Genomic DNA, 17,964 nt, shown 5'->3' with positions numbered 1-17,964 from the left:
GCATTTTTTCACCTATATCCGTTTTCTGGCATCTTTGCTGCTGATTATACAGTGATTATGAATATGAGCACCTTTATGTATATAGCTATCAGACATAAAAACATAATGGCAACCAAATCAACATCTCCTTTCAATTTCTCAACAGAGCTGCACTCCTAGCCCTCCAGCCCTCATTGAATTCCTGCTCTAAAAAATAGACTTTTATAGTATGTCCTCAAGATTAATAAATTTAGGACCAAGGTGAATAGTGGATTATTCCTAAAATTATTTGTTTAACACAGTAAAGTGTCGGGACTCCATTTTGTTATGTACTCTACAAACACAATACAAAACACTCCTTGTCCCGAAGAGCTTACAGTCCAAATAGACAAGATGGAATGTGGGAGGGGAAATAGAGGCACAACAAGGTGAAGGGATCTACCCATGGTAAAACAGGAGGTCAGTGGCAGAATCAGGACTAGAACTCAAGTCTCCGAGTCCCAGCCCATTGGACCACACTGCCTCTTCAAATTGAATGGTCTCTCATGGAAAATACTCTGCCATCAGCTCTCTGCTGTATCGATGGGGTTCTAGTTTGAGTATCTCTGCAGAATGAGGCAGTGTTAGCTCAATGCAGAAGGACAGATGGGTTGGAATACTTGAGGTTTGAAACATAAACTATCAATTAAATAATATAATGCTTAATACTGAAAGTAGGACAAGAGACAATTTCTGAAAGTTGGTCAGCTCATTGTAAAGATGTAGGAAAACAGCCTGTAATACTTAGTCTAGTGCTAAAAGGGTTGACTTCTGAAGTTACCTGAATGCAGGTAAGATGACTTGGCCGCCTAGTTATAAAGAGGGTTGGGTACTGCAACATATATAGATCAAGGCCTCATGCAATTCTAGTGAGAATGAGTTTAAATATGGAGATGTTCAAATTTACTGTACAGTAGCTGTCATTGCAGTAACATTTGACATTAATGAAGTAAACAAGGCTTTATGTGGAAGACTCTCCAAAGAACCTTGATATGTGCCCTACAATTGTTTTGCAGTAGGAGGGGAAGCATTGCTTATGAAGTAAATTGCTCTTAATTTGTATAATTAAGGCCAGTTTATTCAGCTTTAGGGCTGAAAACTGAGGTGAATGTATATTTGGTTTATAAATCATTGCAAACAAACTCTGAAAGTATATGTATAGATCCATATATACAGCAGAAGTATATTTTATTAAATTTTTATGCTATTTAACGTCCTGATTCTGTAGAAATTACATTTTTGTTTTGAATCTGGAGCTTTTTATTTTGAATGAGACATGACAATCTGGGCAGAACTATTTTTTCAAGTATTTTTATTAAAAAAACAGTTAACTGGCATTGTGTGTTTTCACGTTCATGTCTCAGCGAGTTCCATATCAAATTTGCAAAGCTAGTTGGTAAAATGATGATGGCTTTAACTTCTGGCTTGGCAGTTGCAAAGTGGGATCTCAAAATCAGTCTCTGTTCTCTAGGATTTGTTGGAACGTAGTTAACATTCTGTTTAGTGTGTGACTCAGGAAAAAAAATTGGCTTTCCCCTGTTTATATTTGCTTTGCAATTCTAATGAGTAAGAGGTAGTGTGACAGACCCAGACCAGTTGGGTGCAGGAGTCTGGTAGAAGGCAAATATACTGGCCACTGGATGAATAGTTTTCTGTTCCCCGAGTGACCAGAACAGGGGCTACCCTAGAGCAATCAGGAACCTGCTAGAACCAATTAAGACAGGCAAGCTAATTAAGACACCTGGAGCCAATTAAGAACTTACTAGAATCAGTTATGGCAGGCAGGCTAATCAGGACACCTGGTTTGAAAAGGACCTTCGAACAGTTAGTGAGGGGCGCGCAAGGAGCAGGGAGTAAGACGGCATGCTGCTGGAGGACTGAGGAGAACAAGCATTATCAGACTTCAGGAGGAAGGTCCTGCAGTGAGGATAAAGAAGGTGCTGGGGGAGGCCACGGGGAAGTAGCCCAGGGAGTTGTAGCTGTCTCGCAGCTATATAGGAGACATTGTAGACAGCTGCTATCCACAGGATCCTGGACTGGAACCCAGTGTAGAGGGCAGGCTTGGGTTTCCCCCATCCCAACCCTGACACCAGTGTGACAAAGTTCTTCCTCTGCCTTGGAGGGTCCCACGCTTTCTGGTGGATTTGCTCGCCTCAGAGGTTCATGGCAGCCCTGTTTGGCTGCTTTTGTTAGGGGCTCAAACCTGCCTTTCACTCAGCTAACCTCATCACTGGCCAGCATGGGGGAAATGGAGAACAATCTTCGCAGTCTCTGTTGTCCCACCTAGTGAGTCAGGGACAGGCCAGATCCCTTTCCAAATCAGACCTTCCCCTCTGGTGTGTCTCACACACCAGGTCAACTCCTCCTGTGCCAGATAGGGAGTTGAGGGGATGGGGGAACCCAGGCCCACACTCTACACCAGCTTCCAGCCCAGGGCCTGTGGATAGCAGCTACCTACGTCTCCTGTATCAGCTGCATGACAGCTACAACTCCCTGGGCTACTCCCCATGGCCTCCCCCCAGCACCTTCTTTATCCTTACTAAGAGCTGCCGTGAACCTCTGAGGCGAGCACATCTGTCAGAAAGTGCAGGAACCACCGAGGCAGAGGAGGAACTTTGTCACAGTAGTAAAAATGAACTGTTGTCAGAAAAAATTCCTTGAATACACACATAGGGATCTCATCTGCTTAGCATGAATGTGCCTTTTCTGCAGTCAACTTTCTGACCGTAATCACGTTTTAGTGTTAAATTTGTTCTTCTGTGCCACTATTTAGGTTAACACTTCTCCAGGGTTTCCTGCTTGTTTTCATGAGGTAGATTCCCAAATGTATGTCAGTGTTGTATGAATTACATTTAAATATAAAAAGTCAAAAACATATCTTTCTCAGTTGATTCTGAAATCCTGTCATGTGGTTTTCCTGTTATTGCTAGATTATGCAGCATATGGTGTACTGTAAGATTTCCTAATTTGAAGACTTCTGTGTTATTTAGGGTTATGATAAAGATACACATGCTGGTGAAACTTGCTTATCACTGTGTATTATGAATGACGTGCTGCTTTTCTCTGCCATATGGAGTTTTGGTCATTCATACTTGAAAAAATAAAATATTAACCCACTTTTTACCATTGTCTGGCTAAAGGGATAGTGAGACTTTGATATTTCTCTTTAGTGAAATTTGAAAAGTAATGAACTTTATAAATGAAGAATTAACTGTCAACCAAAAATAAAATCGTATTGTTTTTCAGACAGAAAACTTGGAGAGTACAATAACCATACCGGATATCAAATTACACAGCAACCCTTCAGCTTTTAATGTTTACTGCAATGTCCGCCATTGTGTTTTGGAGTGGCAAAAAAAAGAAACATCCTTAACTTTGGCTTCAAAGAACACTGTGCAGAGTGGGGATTCAGATAGTGATGAAGAAGAGGAGTCCAAAGAGCCACCCCTCAAGCTTCCAAAGGCAAGTGACCCTGGATAATTTTTCATGTGTAATTACAAGGTCTACATGGCACATCTTTGACAGTTTTATTCATCAACATTAATTTAACCCTTTCTCAGTTGGATCGTTTTACTTTATGACAAGTTATTAGGAACATAGTAATTGTTATACCAGGTCAGACCAAGTATCTTCTCTGACAGTGGTGGGTACTGGATGCTTCAGAGGACTGAAAGAAACTCTGAGGTGGTCACTTGGAAATAAGCTACCCATAGAAGTTTCTTTTTAACTCCCTCAATTAGAAGTTGGCTTATTCTCTGATTTATGAGGGTTTATATTACTTCCAAACATTTATTTTTTCAATCCCATCTAATGTAACTGGATATTTTTATCCTCCATATAAATATTTTGTTCTTTTTTTGAAATCTTGCTTAGCTCTTGGCTGCAATGTTTTGTGGCATTGATTGATGGTCGGTCTGTGTATTAAGATTGTGGACAGAATACTTCAGTAATAATAGCTTTTAGAATTTAATGACTTTAATGATTTTGCTATGAGTGTATAATAGGATGCTGTTCAATAGTGGAATATTAGAAAGAAAAGCTGGTGAGAATGGTTAAACTGCATCGTTTTTCTTACCTGCATATTTTATTTGCTCATATGTCCGATTACCAGTTCCATTTAGCTATTGAGTATGCCTTTTGTGAATTCTGTTTTGCCCACCAATTAGTTTTTGTTTAATATGTGTAATCTATGAATATTGTTTCCGGTCATCCTTCCCTGATGTGAGCTCAAAGGGAGTTGGGCAGAGCAGCTTCACATAGTTCTTTTTTATGTGACTTATTATGATAAGGTTGAATTAAATACTACTAAAATTGTTTTTTTTATGTTGGTCTTATTGTTGCCTGGAAAACAGGTATCTTACAGATGTTTTGTCATGAAAGGTTAGCTTGCAAGTCCAGAGAGGATTTTGGTGAACTTCAGAGGGACTTAACCAAAGTAGATAATTGGGCAACATGGCAGACAAATTCAGTGTTGATAAATGCCAAGTAATGCATGTTGGAGGGAAGGATTGGTGGTAATAATGCACTTTTACAGGGTTCTAAATTAACTATATAATCTCAGCTCATTGAAGGCTTGCTCAATGTGTAGCTTCAGTCAAAAAAGTAAACAAAATATTAGGATGCATAAGGAGTGGGATGAAGAGTAATATATGAAAAACAGAATGCCATTATGTAAATCAGTAGTATGGCTTTAGTACTGCTGACCCTGTATCCAAAAGGCTATTTGCGAATTAGAGGGGACAAAAATGACTAGGGACGTGGAAAAACATTTATGAAGAGAGTAGAAAGATTCCTGTTGTTTGTCAGTAAGGAGACAAATAAGAGAATGGGAATTTCTGTTCTTCCTGTCTCAAAACACAAGCACCAAGGGGATGGACATTCAGCACAATGTAAAGGTGGTAAATTTAAAACTGATAAAATGAATACTTTTTCACACAGTACTTAAATTGTGGAAAAATTGGAACAGGATGTTTTTTGAGCCTAATAACTTAGTAAGGCTCAGAGGGATTGGATGTTTATGTGGATACTTTGTAATAGTCACTGCTAATGAAGGACAGAAGGAGACAATAAGCTCTGTTCAGGACATAAATCAATCTCTTAACTACAAGTATTAAGATAAGACCTTTGAGGGGCGGGATGACCCCACATATACCTAGTGTGGGTTTTTTGTGTGTGTACACATTCCTTTGAAGTATGTGGTGCTGGCCACTTCTGGAGACAGGATACCCAGCTAGATTAATCGTGAATCTGATCCAGTATGGCAATTCCCATATAAGGGCATAGGGCCTGTTTTCTTTGTAAATTTGGTTGATAGCTTCTGAAGGTGGAGTTGTAAATGCTGCCTACCTTGATTTGTTTACTTGGGAGGGAAGGGATTTGTGATTTTTTTTTTGTTTTTTGTTTTGTTTTGTTTTTTGTAGTGAATATTCCACATTTATTGACTTTGTCACCTGATCAAAATGGAATGAATGACAGCTTACCTGTGTGAATGTGAAAAAACAAGCTGTTTTAACATCTTAAATACTATTTGCAGTTTCTAGAAATACTTTCATAGTGAGGCAGTGTTAGAACAGTGTGGATAAAATTTTCAGAAGTAACCTAAGCACCAGATTTTCAGTTATTTTGGTACCTAAAGATGCAATTAGGCATCTAGTGGGGCTTTAAAAAACACCTACACAGGGTAAACGCCAAATTTCCATTGTAATAATATGGAATTGGGCATCTAAGTAGCTTAGCTGCATATCTGCATCATTAGGCACCAAAGTGCCTTTGAAAATATGGACCTTTTGGAACCTAACAGCTTGCCTACAGTGTACCAATTGCTGTGCATTACTTGCAGTGTGGACTGTGTTACGGTGCAATGAAAGTCCAAGGATGCAGTTTAGTGGACTTTCACTGCTCTATAGCAGTGTCCACATGGTGAGTTACTATGCAAGCAAGCTGATTCACACTATAGCTTGCTGCACAATATCCATGTGTAGACAAGCCCCATGTTTTGTTGAAAATCCATAGGATTTAGGAGCCAAAGTGCCTAAATCACTTTTGAAGATAGGACCTAGACTCCTAAGTCACTTAAGTGCTTTTGCGAATGTTATCTTCATTAATAGGTGAATTGCTTTATGATATTTTGTGTGTGTGTGTATATATGTGTGTGTGTGTGTGTGTGTGTGTGTGTGTATATGTGTATATGTGTATATACACATAATAAAATTTATTGGATTGGCATAGGCTACTGAGCTCATTTTTGTTAATTTGATATAAATGAGGAGAGTTGTTGCAGGTGATTTGAAATCTCATTTTAATAATTTCTAGACTTATTTCCTTTGAATAAGGTACTGGGCTAAATAGAGAATATTGATAAAGATCTTTTATGTTTGTCAAAGTGTCAGAGGGATGGAAGTTGGAAGAAAAACTTACACCTAACTTTTTCCACTTTCACAGCTCCTCCGGTGCTAAGCTTTTTAAGACTGAGATTGAGGCCTGGTTTATACTAGAAAACTTGGTCGACATAACTATGTTGCTCACAGGTGTGAAAAATCCACACTCTTGAGTGGTGTAGTTAAGCCTACCGAAGTCCCAGTGTAGACAGCACTAGGTCAGTGGAAGAACTCTTCTGTTGACCTAGTTGCTGCCTCTCAGGGAGGCGGATTACCTGCACTGGTGGGAGAATCCTCCCTGCTGGTGTAGATAATGTCTGTACTGAAGAGCTGTGCCACTGTAGCATTTTACGTATAGACAAGCCTCTAGAATGCTTGTTTTTAATTCAAATACAAAATGCTTTTCCAATTGACAATAAAGCTGGTAGTTGAAAACAAGCTGAAATAATGTATTGTACTTTTTGAACAAGATGCATTAATAAACCTCAGTGAAATCTCTGGTTTTGTTTTCTGAAATCTGATAGGCCAACAAACAAACCAAATCGTTTTACATAGGCTTTTATTTGAAATATAGATCTGAATGAAAAATTCTTTGGAGGTTCCTGTAAATAGATGTTGGAGCAAAATTTGCTGTTTTCCTAAACTGCTGTGTGCCTTTGTTAGTCTTGATGCAAGGATTTTGTATTCTTTCTATGATGAAAGTGTAGTTATCAGGGGTTCACAGTCATGCTGGAAGGGCATAACGAGTGGGGTCCGCAGGGATCAGTTCGGGGTCCAGTTCTGTTCAATATCTTCATTAATGATTTAGACAATGGCATAGAGTACACTTATAAAGTTTGTGGATGATACCAAGCTGGGAGGGTTGCAAGTGCTTTGGAGGATAGGATTAAAATTCAAAATGATCTGGAGAAATGGTCTGACATAAATAGGATGAAATTCAATAAGGACAAATGCAAAGTACTCCATTTAGGATGGAACAATCATTTGCACACATACAAAATGGGAAATGATTGCCAAGGAAGGAGTACTGCAGAAAGGGATCTGGCGGTTATAGTGGACCACAAGCTAAATATGAATGAACAGTATAACACGGTTGCAAAAAAAGCAAACATCATTCTGGAATATATTAGGAATGTTGTAATCGAGACATGAGAAGTAATTCTTCCGCTCTACTCCGCGCTGATTAGGCCTCAACTGGAGTATTGTGTCCAGTTCTGGGTGCCACATTTCAGGAAAGATGTGGACAAATTGGAGAAAATCATTTTTGTTGCTCTTCTGTGGACTAAAGGTCTAGAAAACATGACCTATGAGAGAAGATTGAAAAAATTGGGTTTGTTTAGTGTGGAAAAGAGAAGACTGCGAGGGGACATAACAGTTTTCAAATACATAAAAGGTTGTTGAAGGGAGGAGGGAGAAAAATTGTTGTTCTTAACCTCTGAGGATAGGACAAGAAGCAATGGGCTTAACTTGCAGCAAGGGAGGTTTAGGTTGGACATTAGGAAAAACATCCTAACTGTCAGAGTGGTTAAGCACTGGAATAAATTGCCTAGGGAGGTTGTTGAATCTCCATCATTGGAGATTTTTAAGAGCAGGTTAGAAAAACACCTGTCAGGAATGATCTAGATAATACTTAGTCCTGCCATGAGTGCAGGGGATTGGACTAGATGACCTCGAGGTCCCTTCCAGTCCTATGATTCTGAGAGACAAACACGTGTGTCTGCTTTGGGCACAGTTGGCTTAAGAAGCCCAATGATGAAGACACTGGCCTTGGTCCTGGAATTGAATTCCATGATTGTTGCACAGGCAGTTCTTAATTCATCTGATCTGATAGTGAAAGCCTCTAAGGCACCACTGGCATTGGCTTCTGAGATAAGAGCCGAGCCCCAAGAAAAGCCTTTGTATCAGTCGTCTTTTGATTAAAAAAATGATGGCAAGAGATAAGAAGGCTTCTCTTATCAGGGCCAAGTTGCATCCAGGAGATTAATCAGATCTGCATTTTTTGACATCTGATCCTAACCTGAAAATTAGATGTAAATCCCTGCGTAAATCTCAGTTATGGGTTCTAAGGACAGCATCTGATCCAAAGAGAGCTCTGGAACTAGCAGTAGTTTTATCATCACTGATTCACACAGCTTCACTGGTTACTGTGGTAGCTGAAGTTCACCACACACATCTGCAGAGCCACGAGACCAGTTAGCTAAAGTGGAGAAGATGAAAGCTCCAACCAATTATCCTTCTCATATTTTGACTCCTATGAAACAAAAGAGATGGGATAAGCGATCTCATTTTCCCCAGAGACTTTCCTGCTGCCCCCAAGAATACCTTTGGGCTCACGCGGTGAAATGATGTCGCCTTTTTTGCTAAACATGCCAGGTCCTCTAGTTTCTCCAGTTGTCTTTTGAATCTGCAGTCTGTGCTTGTCCGATCTACAGAGGAACTGGATTGAGTTAGGTTTTCAGAGGTCCTGTCGAGATTTCACGTTCAGGAAAGAGTACTTCTGGACATTGGGCTTGTGCTGTCTTATCCTCTAGGGTATGAGATGTTCCTAGAATTTGGGTATTATTACTACTGGCAAGTTCCACCAAAGGATGCATGGCCCTATTAGTGTCGTTTCAGCAGCACAGAGAGATTGCACCGCCACTGTTGGAAAAGCTTGCCCATTGTATCCGAGCTTCCCAGATCTGACTACTTCTCCTGTCTTCAAAGAGCATTGTCACTCTATGATCCCTGAAATTCTGTCAGCAGAAGGAGAGCCTGCGGGTCAGAGTACCAGCAACTGGAGCCAATAGTGGAAACTGACTCATCACCAAATGAATTGTTGGGGTAGCTACCACTACTTCTCATTCTGAGGACAGTTTACAATTCCACAAGTTTGTAGATAAGATGGCCATGACTTTGAAACTTCCATCTGTAATATTGGAAGAACACCCCCATTCTGTATTTACGTTTTGGGTGCTCTGTCAAGGAATGAAGTCTTTCTTCCAGTTGTAGATGAACTGTTGCAGCCTGCAAAAGCAATGCAGTGTACCTCTTCAAAAAACAAAAACAAAAAAACCCCTAAGTTATATTATTTGCTATATAAAAGATTCTCCTTTGTTCACGCCCTAAGCCTTAGTTGCAGCAGTCATTAGATCTAGAGGAGGAGATTTGAATTTCACATCCTCCAGCAAGAGGGGAAAATAGATGGAGGTAACTGGTTAAAAAAAGGGTTCGCCATTGTTTGCCTTGAAGAAACAGTGGCTAATTACCAGGCAGTATGGGAAAGGTTTTCTGCCTAATACAGGCAGAGAATAGTCCACTGATTGTCCTTCATATGGGAACAAATGATACTTCTGGATTTTCATGGGGGCGCTTCAAGGAAGACTAGACGAGGCTCAGAAAGATGCTTAAAGAAATGGAGGCTAATTTCAATCCAAGAATATTAAAGGAACTGGCAGATAAAAGTGCAAGTCCAATAGCAAGGATTTTTAATTAATCTGTAAACTTAGGAGTTGTACCCTGTGACTGGAAAATTGCTTATATTATGCCTGTTTTTAGGAAAGGAAAAGAAGTGATTCTATTAGTTTGACCTCGGTTGTATGCAAAGTCTTGGAACAAATTTTGAAAGAGAAAGTAGTTAAGTACATAAAGGTAAACAGTAATTGGGATAAAATACAACATGGTTTTAAAAGAGGTAGACTGTGCCAGATCAATCTGATCTCTTTCTTTGAGAAATTAACTAGTTTTTTTAGACAAAGGAAATGCAGTAGATCTAACCTACGTGGTTTTCAGTAAGGCATTCCACATGGAAAATTATTAGTTAAATTGGAGAAAATAGGGATTAATATGGGACTGGGAAGACGGATAAGGAACTGGTAAAAGGGGACACTATAATGGGTCATACTGAAAAGTGAAATGTTAGGCTGGAGTTCCCCAGGGATCAGTCTTGGGACCAATTTTATTTAACATTTTTATTAATGACCATGGCACCTAACATGAAGGAGGAAACATAAGGATTTTGTTTAGTTCAGCATAACCAAATGAAGACTGAAGGTAGATATGATTGCTCTATGTAAAGGCATCTGAGGGATAAATACCAGGGAGAGAGAGGAGTTATTTAAGTTGAGTGTAAATGTTGGCACAAGAACAAATGGATATAAATAGGCCATCAATACGTTTAGGCATGTAATTCTAACCATCAGAGGAGTGAAGTTCTGGAACAGCCTCCCAAGGGGGGGGCCATTGGGGGCAAATTTCCTAACTGGTTTCAAGACTGAGCTTGATAAGTTTATTGAGGGGGTTGGTATCAGGAGAGTGCGTACAAGAGTATGTGGTCCATCTGTGACTGCTAGTAGCAAATATCTCCTACGGCCAAAGATGGGACATTAGATCACAAGGGCTCTGAGTTACTACACTGAGTTCTTTTCCACTTGTGTGTCTCGCTGATATGCTCTGGGTCTAACTGATTTCTGCATTTGGGGCCGGGAAGGAATTTCCCTCCAGGTCAGATTGGCAGAGACCCTGGTTATTTTTGGCCTTCCTCTGCTGCATGTTAAATTAGAGTAAATGGTGGATTCTTTGTAACTTGAAGTCTTTTAAATCAAGATTTGAGCACTTCACTAACTCAGAGGTTGCGGGTCTGTTACAGGGTGGGTGAGAGACTGTGTCCTGTAGTGTGCAGGGGGTCAGACTAGATCATCATGATGGTCCTTTGTGGCCTTAAAGTCCATGAGTCTAAGAGATGTTGTACTGCCCCTCCAGAAAGCAAGTTGTAGGTAGAAGATCTTCCTTGTGAAGGAGATGAATTATGCATCAAGAAAACTGAAATGTTAGAGAAGGTGAAGAATTCAAGGTCTACAGTACTTTGTTTTTCAACCTGTTGGAAGAAGGACCTGTGTGTCCTCTTTTAAGATACTGTAGGGAGTTCAATCCACCATATTGGTAGTCTTATTCTTGGAGTGCACTGTTGTGGAGGAGCTGGTGGACATGGTCAGTGTTCCCTCTAATTTTTCCCACCTATGTGTGGAATGAATTTTGTTATGTGCCCCAATAAGGAGGTGATCTGTGACACACCAGTTCTGGCAGGGCTGGGCCGGACCAGGCTCCAGGGGAGGGGCTCCTGTCCCCGGCCGCGGCAGTTCCGGTGGGCCTGGGCCGGGCCGGGCTGGGGGACCTGCCAGCCCTTAACAGCTGCGCAGCTTACAGGAAACCTAGGTCATGGTACATATAGATACCAATGAGATAGGGAAGGGCAGGAGAGAGGTCTTGAAGGCCAAATGTAGGCTAAGTGAGAGATTGGAACTTCCATAGTACCAGAATCTGAAATGCTTTCTGTTCCATATTCAGGTGCAGCCAGCCAGGCAGAACTGCAGGGTGTCAATGTGTGGATGAGACCATGGTGTTAGGAGTAAGGATTTAAGTTTATTAGGAACTGGGGAACCTTCCGGGAAAGGAAGAGCGTATACAGGAAGGATGGGCTCCACCTAAACAAAAGTTCTGGCATGTAAAATTGAAAAGATCATAGAGGAGCTTTTAAACCAAGGGCTGGTGGAAAGCTGACAGGTACTCCCTTAGGGGATGATTTATTAACAGGGATACTCTATATTCTAGCAAAGAGGAGAGAAGTACAGGTAGGAACTGAACAGAGAAGCAATCAAACGAAAGAGCCCCATCAGTTGCATCACCTGAAGGCAGACTACTAAATATTTACAAATTTTATGTGTGCTTGTATACAAATGCAAGAAGTCTAAATACCAAGATGAACAAACTTGAGTATTAAATGAGGCTGTTGATATAATAAGCATCACAGAAACTTGATGGAACAATGATAATCTATGAACACGGGTAATACCAGGGTACAAAATATATAGGAATGACGAAGTAGGTCGTGCTGGTGGGGGAGTAGCATTTTATGTGAAACAAAACATAGAATCAAATCTAATAAAAATCTTAAATTAACCAAACTGTATCCTAGAATCTCTATGGATAGAAATTCCGTGCTTGACTAATAAGAGTATAGTAGTAGGAGCGTACTACTGACTACCTGACTAGGATGGTGAGATGTTCAGGAAGATTGGAGAGGCTACAAACATAGCAGCAAACCCAATAATAATGGAGGATTTCAACTACGGTAGAATCTCAGAGTTATGAAAGCCACAGTTACGAAGTGACTGGTCAATCACATATTTCACTTTGAACCGGAAGTACACAATCAGACAGCAGCACAAGCACACACGCATGCAAGTACAGTACTGTTAAACATAAACTACTAAAAAAAAAAAAAAAAAAAAAAAAAAAAAAAGATTTGACAAGGCAAGGAAACTATTTTTGTGCTTGTTTAATTTAAATTAAAATGGTTAAAAGCAGCATTTTTCTTCTTCGTAGTAAAGTTTCAAAGCTGTTTTAAGTCAGTTCAGTTGTAAACTTTTGAAAGCACAACCATAATGTTTTTTGTTCAGAGTTAAGAACATTTCAAAGTTATGAACAACCTCCATTCCTGAGGTGTTTGTAACTCTGAGGTTCTACTATATCCTTGTATACTGGATAGATGCTAACTCCGGATGGGATGCAGAAATAAAACTTCTAGACGAAGGCTGTGTCTACACTGCCATTTTCAGCGCTAAAACTTTTGTTGTTCATGGGTGTGGAAAAAAAACCCCTGAGCGACAAAAGTTTTAGTGCTGAAAAGCACCAGTATAGACAGTGCTTTATTGCTGGGAACTCATTCGGGGTGGTTTTATTTTTATTTTTTTATCGCTGGGAGAGCTCTTCCCTGGTGATAAAGCTTGTCTACACTTCCCATGTCACAGTGCTGCTGTGGCCGTGCTGTAACGTGGGCAGTGTAGACATACCCTTAGTGACTAGCTATTCCAGGAAGCAGTCCTGGAAAACGCAAGGGGAGAGACAATTTTTTATTTAGTCCTAAAGCACGGGATCTGGTCCAAGAAGTGAATATAGCTGAACTGCTCAGTAATAACAACCATAATGTAATTAAATTTAACATCCTTGTATGGTGAAAATTGCCAAAGATATCCACCACAGTAGCATTTAATTTCAAAAAGGGGAACTACACAAAAATGAGAGAGCTAGTTAAATGTAAATTAAAAGGAACAGTTACGAAAGTGAAATTCCTGCAAGCCGCATAGAAACTATTTTAAAACACCATATTTGAGGCTCAAACTAAATGTATACCCCAAATTATAAAAACAAACAAAACAAGTAGGAGGACCAACAAATACCACCATGGCTGAACAACAATGTAAGAGAGGGCAGTTAGAGGCAAAAAGACATCCCTTAAAAATTGGAAGTCAAATCCTATTGAGGATCATAGAAAGGCGCATTAACTCTGGCAAGTCAAGTGTAAAAGTATAATTATGCAGGCCAAAAACAAATTTGAAGAGCAACTAGCAAAAGACACAAAAACTAATAGCAATTTTTAAGTATGTCACAAGCAGGAAGCCTGACAAGCTATCAGTGAGGCCACTGAATGATCGAGGTGCTAAAGGAGCACTCAAGGAAGACGAGGCTGTTGTGGAGAAGCTATGTGAATACTTTGCATCAGTCTTCACTGCAGAGGATGTGAGGGAGATTCCCGCACCTGAGCCATTCTTTTTAGGTGACAAATCTGAGGAACTGTCCCAGGTTGAGGTGTCAGTAGAAGAATTTTGGAACATATTGATTAATTAAACAGTAATAAGTCAGCAGGCCCAGGTGGTATTCACACAAGAGTTCTGAAGGAACTCAGATATGAAATTGCAGAACTATTAACTGTGATATGCAAGTTATTGCTTAAATCTGCCTCTGTACCAGATGACTGAAGGGTAGCTAGTGTAACGCCAATTTTTAAAAAAGTCTCCAGAGGCAATCCTGGCAATTACAGGTTGGTAAACCTAAGTTCAATACCAGGCAAATTGGTTGAAACTATAATGAAGAATGTAATGATCAGACACAGAAATACAGTATGTTGGGGAAGAGCCAGCACAGCTTTTGTAATGGCTATCTGACCAATCTATTTGAATTCTTTGAGGGTGTCAACAAGCATGTGGACAAACGTGATCTCATGGATATAGCGTACTTGGACTTTCAGAAAGCCCTTGGCAAGGTCCCCTCTCAAAGGTTCTTAGCAAAGCAAGCAGTCATGAGGTAAGAGGAAAGGTCCTTTCACAGATCAGTAATTGGTTAAAAGATAGGAAACAAAGGTAGGAATAAATGATCAGTTTTCACAATGGAGAGACGATCTGTACTGGAACCAGTCCTATTCAACATATTCATAAATGATCTGGAAAAAGGGGTAAATAGTGAGGTGGCAAAGTTTGCAGGTGATACAAAATTACTCAAAACAGTTAAGTCCAAAGCAGATGTGAAGTGTTACTAAGGGATCTCTCAAAACTGGGCGACTGGGTAACAAAATGGCAGATGAAATTCAGTGGTGATTGGTGCAAAGTAATGCATATTGGAAAACATAATCCCAATAATACATACAAAATGATGGGTGTCTATCTTAATTAGCTACCACCGGTCAAGAAAGAGCTCTTGTAGTCATTGTGAGTAGTTCTCTGAAAACATCTGCTCAGGGTGTGGTGGTAGTCAAAAAAGCTAACAATGTTAGAAACCATGTGAGCAGTGTGATCAGCACTGCAATGAGGTGATTACACCCTTTGAGCTGCGACAGCAACCTTAATCTATGAGTGTGAATGTGCAGAGTCCATCTGAAAGAACTCCAGTTATAAGTAACCTTCATTTTCTGTCACTGTAAACTTGCTCTGTCACAGGCTCCCCAATAGAAGCTATTACAGGTGCTAAAACCAAATTGGGCCTGTGCCATTCATGTGGTTGGTAACCAGGGGTTCTGCAGCCCAGAGATCCAGTCTAAGTATGGTTGGACTGCATGACTCTGCGCAGAGTGAGGTGCAGGAAGGCAGTCCAGTCACACAAGGGATGGATGCATTTGAGAGGAAATAAAGAGGTCCAAGGTACAGTTTGTCCTGTAGCCATGACACGATCTAAAAATTGAAAACAATCAGCTTTGTTCAGGGGTTTTTAAATATTAAATATCTAATTATGTAGACACACATTCATATTAGAATAACCGTATCTCTGTTTCATATTCAAAATTACACTCGTTTGAGAATTTGGTTTGATTATTTCTGTCTGTGGACTGCTGTGCTCTTATATTTACATGGTAGAGTCTGTGTGTTAAGCTAAAGAGAAATTCATTCCATTAGGTAAATATTTTTATGGCTGAACTGATCAAAGCATCCTGATAATGGGTCTTCTGTTAAAATGTGTGTTGTACTTTTTTAGATCATTGAAGTTGGACTATGTGAAGTTTTTGAATTGATCAAGGAGACAAGATTTTCTCATCCATCACTGTGTCTCAGGAGTCTGCAAGCTCTGCTTAATGTGCTCCAGGGCCAGCAGCCAGAAGGCCTCCAGTCAGAGCCTCCTGAAGTTCTAGGTAATATTTCATACTTTTGCTTGAGCTTATGTTTGGCGCAAAAAAAAAAAGATCATTAGCAGGCAATGAGAAGAGGATGGTGTGTTTTCATCTATTTTTTATATAAGGGATTTGTATTCAGTTCTCTGTTATAAGCTGATACATTTAATTTTTGTTCTGGGGCCATGACTCCCTCAAGGGAATTGGACATTCTGACCTGTTACCTTTGTAAAAGAGAGATCTCTGTATAGAGAGGGGATATCATTTTGTGCTTTTATGACATTCACTTCACTGGTTATTGGTACACTGTAGTGATACAGAAACCAGAAAGTCCAGCTTGTTGAGGTTCTTTTTGGTTTTACTAATCCTATAAGACATTGGTCTCAGAGAAAAGGCAATACTGTGGAAGGCCACTATCCTATACTACTACTGCATGCTAAAAATTTGTATATTTATCTATTGTATAAAAGTTGAATAATACACAGAGAAATGTCATGTTTTGTTTGTCACTCTTGAACAATGGTATAGTTGCGTATTCACTAATAAATGTAATATCGGTATGTTGATTCTTTGGTTTTTGGTGGTACTGAAAACATGTTGATCTACCTCTTAACAGCTCTGCATATGAAGAGTAGCAAAAGAAGTGCATGCAGTGGAATTAATTACATTGTAGAAATGATCATAGAAAAAGACTTAGCCATAGTAATAGTTAGAAACTCAGGCTGTCCATGCTTGTACTTGAACATGTATTGTTCTAAAACCTGTTCAGACTCCTTGGCTATTGATACCACTGTACATTAGGTATTCACTTGCAGAGGTAACCAATATAACATACGTATGTTTGCATGAAACTTCTAATTATGGTGAGATGTACTGCAGGAAAAATTGCTAGAAGTTGGATTTGATATACAGTTGTATATCAAGCTACATGTTACTGCTTTGTAATACTGCAGCTGACATAAAAAAGAAGTAAACACTAAATAAAGAGGAAGATTTCATCCCTGTTCAACAACTGAACAGGAAGAAGAAACGCACGTGATCACAAGTGTGTTTATTTTCAAGACATAGTTTACAAAAAAAAATAGGGCTGTCAAGCAGTTAAAAAAAAATTGTGATTAATCGCACTGTTAAACAATAATGGAATACCATTTATTTAAATATTTTTGGATGCTTGCTACATTTTCAAATATATTGATTTCAATTACAACACAGAATACAAAGTGTGCAGTGCTCACTATATTTATTTTTGATTACAAGTATTGGCACTATAAAAAAAACCAAAAGAATAATTTTTCAGTTCATCTAATACAAGTACTGTAGTGCAATCTCTTTATCATGAGAGTTGAACTTATAAATGTAGAATTATGTACCAAAAAAACTGCATTCAAAAATAAAACTATGTAAAATTTTAGAGCCTGCAAGTCCACTCAGTCCTACTTCTTGTTCAGCCAATCCCTCAGACAAACAAGTTTGTTTACATTTGCAGGATATAATACTGCCTGCTGCTTGTTTACAATGTCACCTGAAAGTTAGAATGGGCTTTGGCATGGCACTGTTGTAGCCGGCGTCTCAAGATATTTATGTGCCAGATGCGCTAAAGATTCATATGTCCCTTCATGCTTCAACCACCATTCCAGGGGACATGCGTCCATCATGATGATGGGTTCTGCTCAATAACAATCCAAAGCAGTGCGTACCAACGCATGTTCATTTTCATTATCTGAGTCAGATGCCACCACCAGAAGGTTGGTTTTTTTGTTTTGTTTTTTTTTTGTTTTTTTTTTGGTGGTTCAGGTTCTGTAGTTTCTGCATTGGAGTGTTGCTCTTTTAAGACTTCAGAAAGCGATGTTCCACACCTCATCCCTCTCAGATTTTGGAAGGCACTTCAAATTCTTAAACCTTGGATCAAGAGCTGTATCTTTAGAAATGTCACATTGGTACCTTCTTTGCATTTTTTGTGAAATCTGCAGTGAAAGTGTTCTTTAAACAAACAACATGTGCTGTGTCATCATCCGAGACTGCTATAACATGAAATACACCTCTTACTCGATATAATGCTGTCCTCGGGAGCCAAAAAATCTTACCGCGTTATAGGTGAAACCGCGTTGTATCGAACTTGCTTTGATCCACCGGAGTGCGCCCCCCCCCCCCCCC

The 17,964-nt window shown here is 39.6% G+C and overlaps 1 protein-coding gene across 1 annotated transcript in view; it reads left to right on the top strand.

Annotated features, from left to right (window-relative positions):
- Positions 1-17,964, top strand: part of MYCBP2 (MYC binding protein 2) — a 407,094-nt gene that overhangs the window by 42,136 nt on the left and 346,994 nt on the right. The window contains exons 3-4 of the mRNA XM_026662219.1: positions 3,265-3,480; positions 15,678-15,831. Of these exons, the coding sequence (XP_026518004.1) occupies positions 3,265-3,480; positions 15,678-15,831 (370 nt within the window). The remainder of the gene's footprint in view (positions 1-3,264; positions 3,481-15,677; positions 15,832-17,964) is intronic.

The sequence above is a fragment of the Terrapene carolina genome, unplaced genomic scaffold (genome assembly GCF_002925995.2).
Source record: "Terrapene carolina triunguis isolate 2854851 unplaced genomic scaffold, T_m_triunguis-2.0 Scaffold21, whole genome shotgun sequence".
Classification (NCBI taxonomy): Eukaryota; Metazoa; Chordata; order Testudines; family Emydidae; genus Terrapene; species Terrapene triunguis.
Note: the sequence above shows the minus strand (reverse complement) of the source record. Positions and strands in the feature narration are given on the sequence as shown.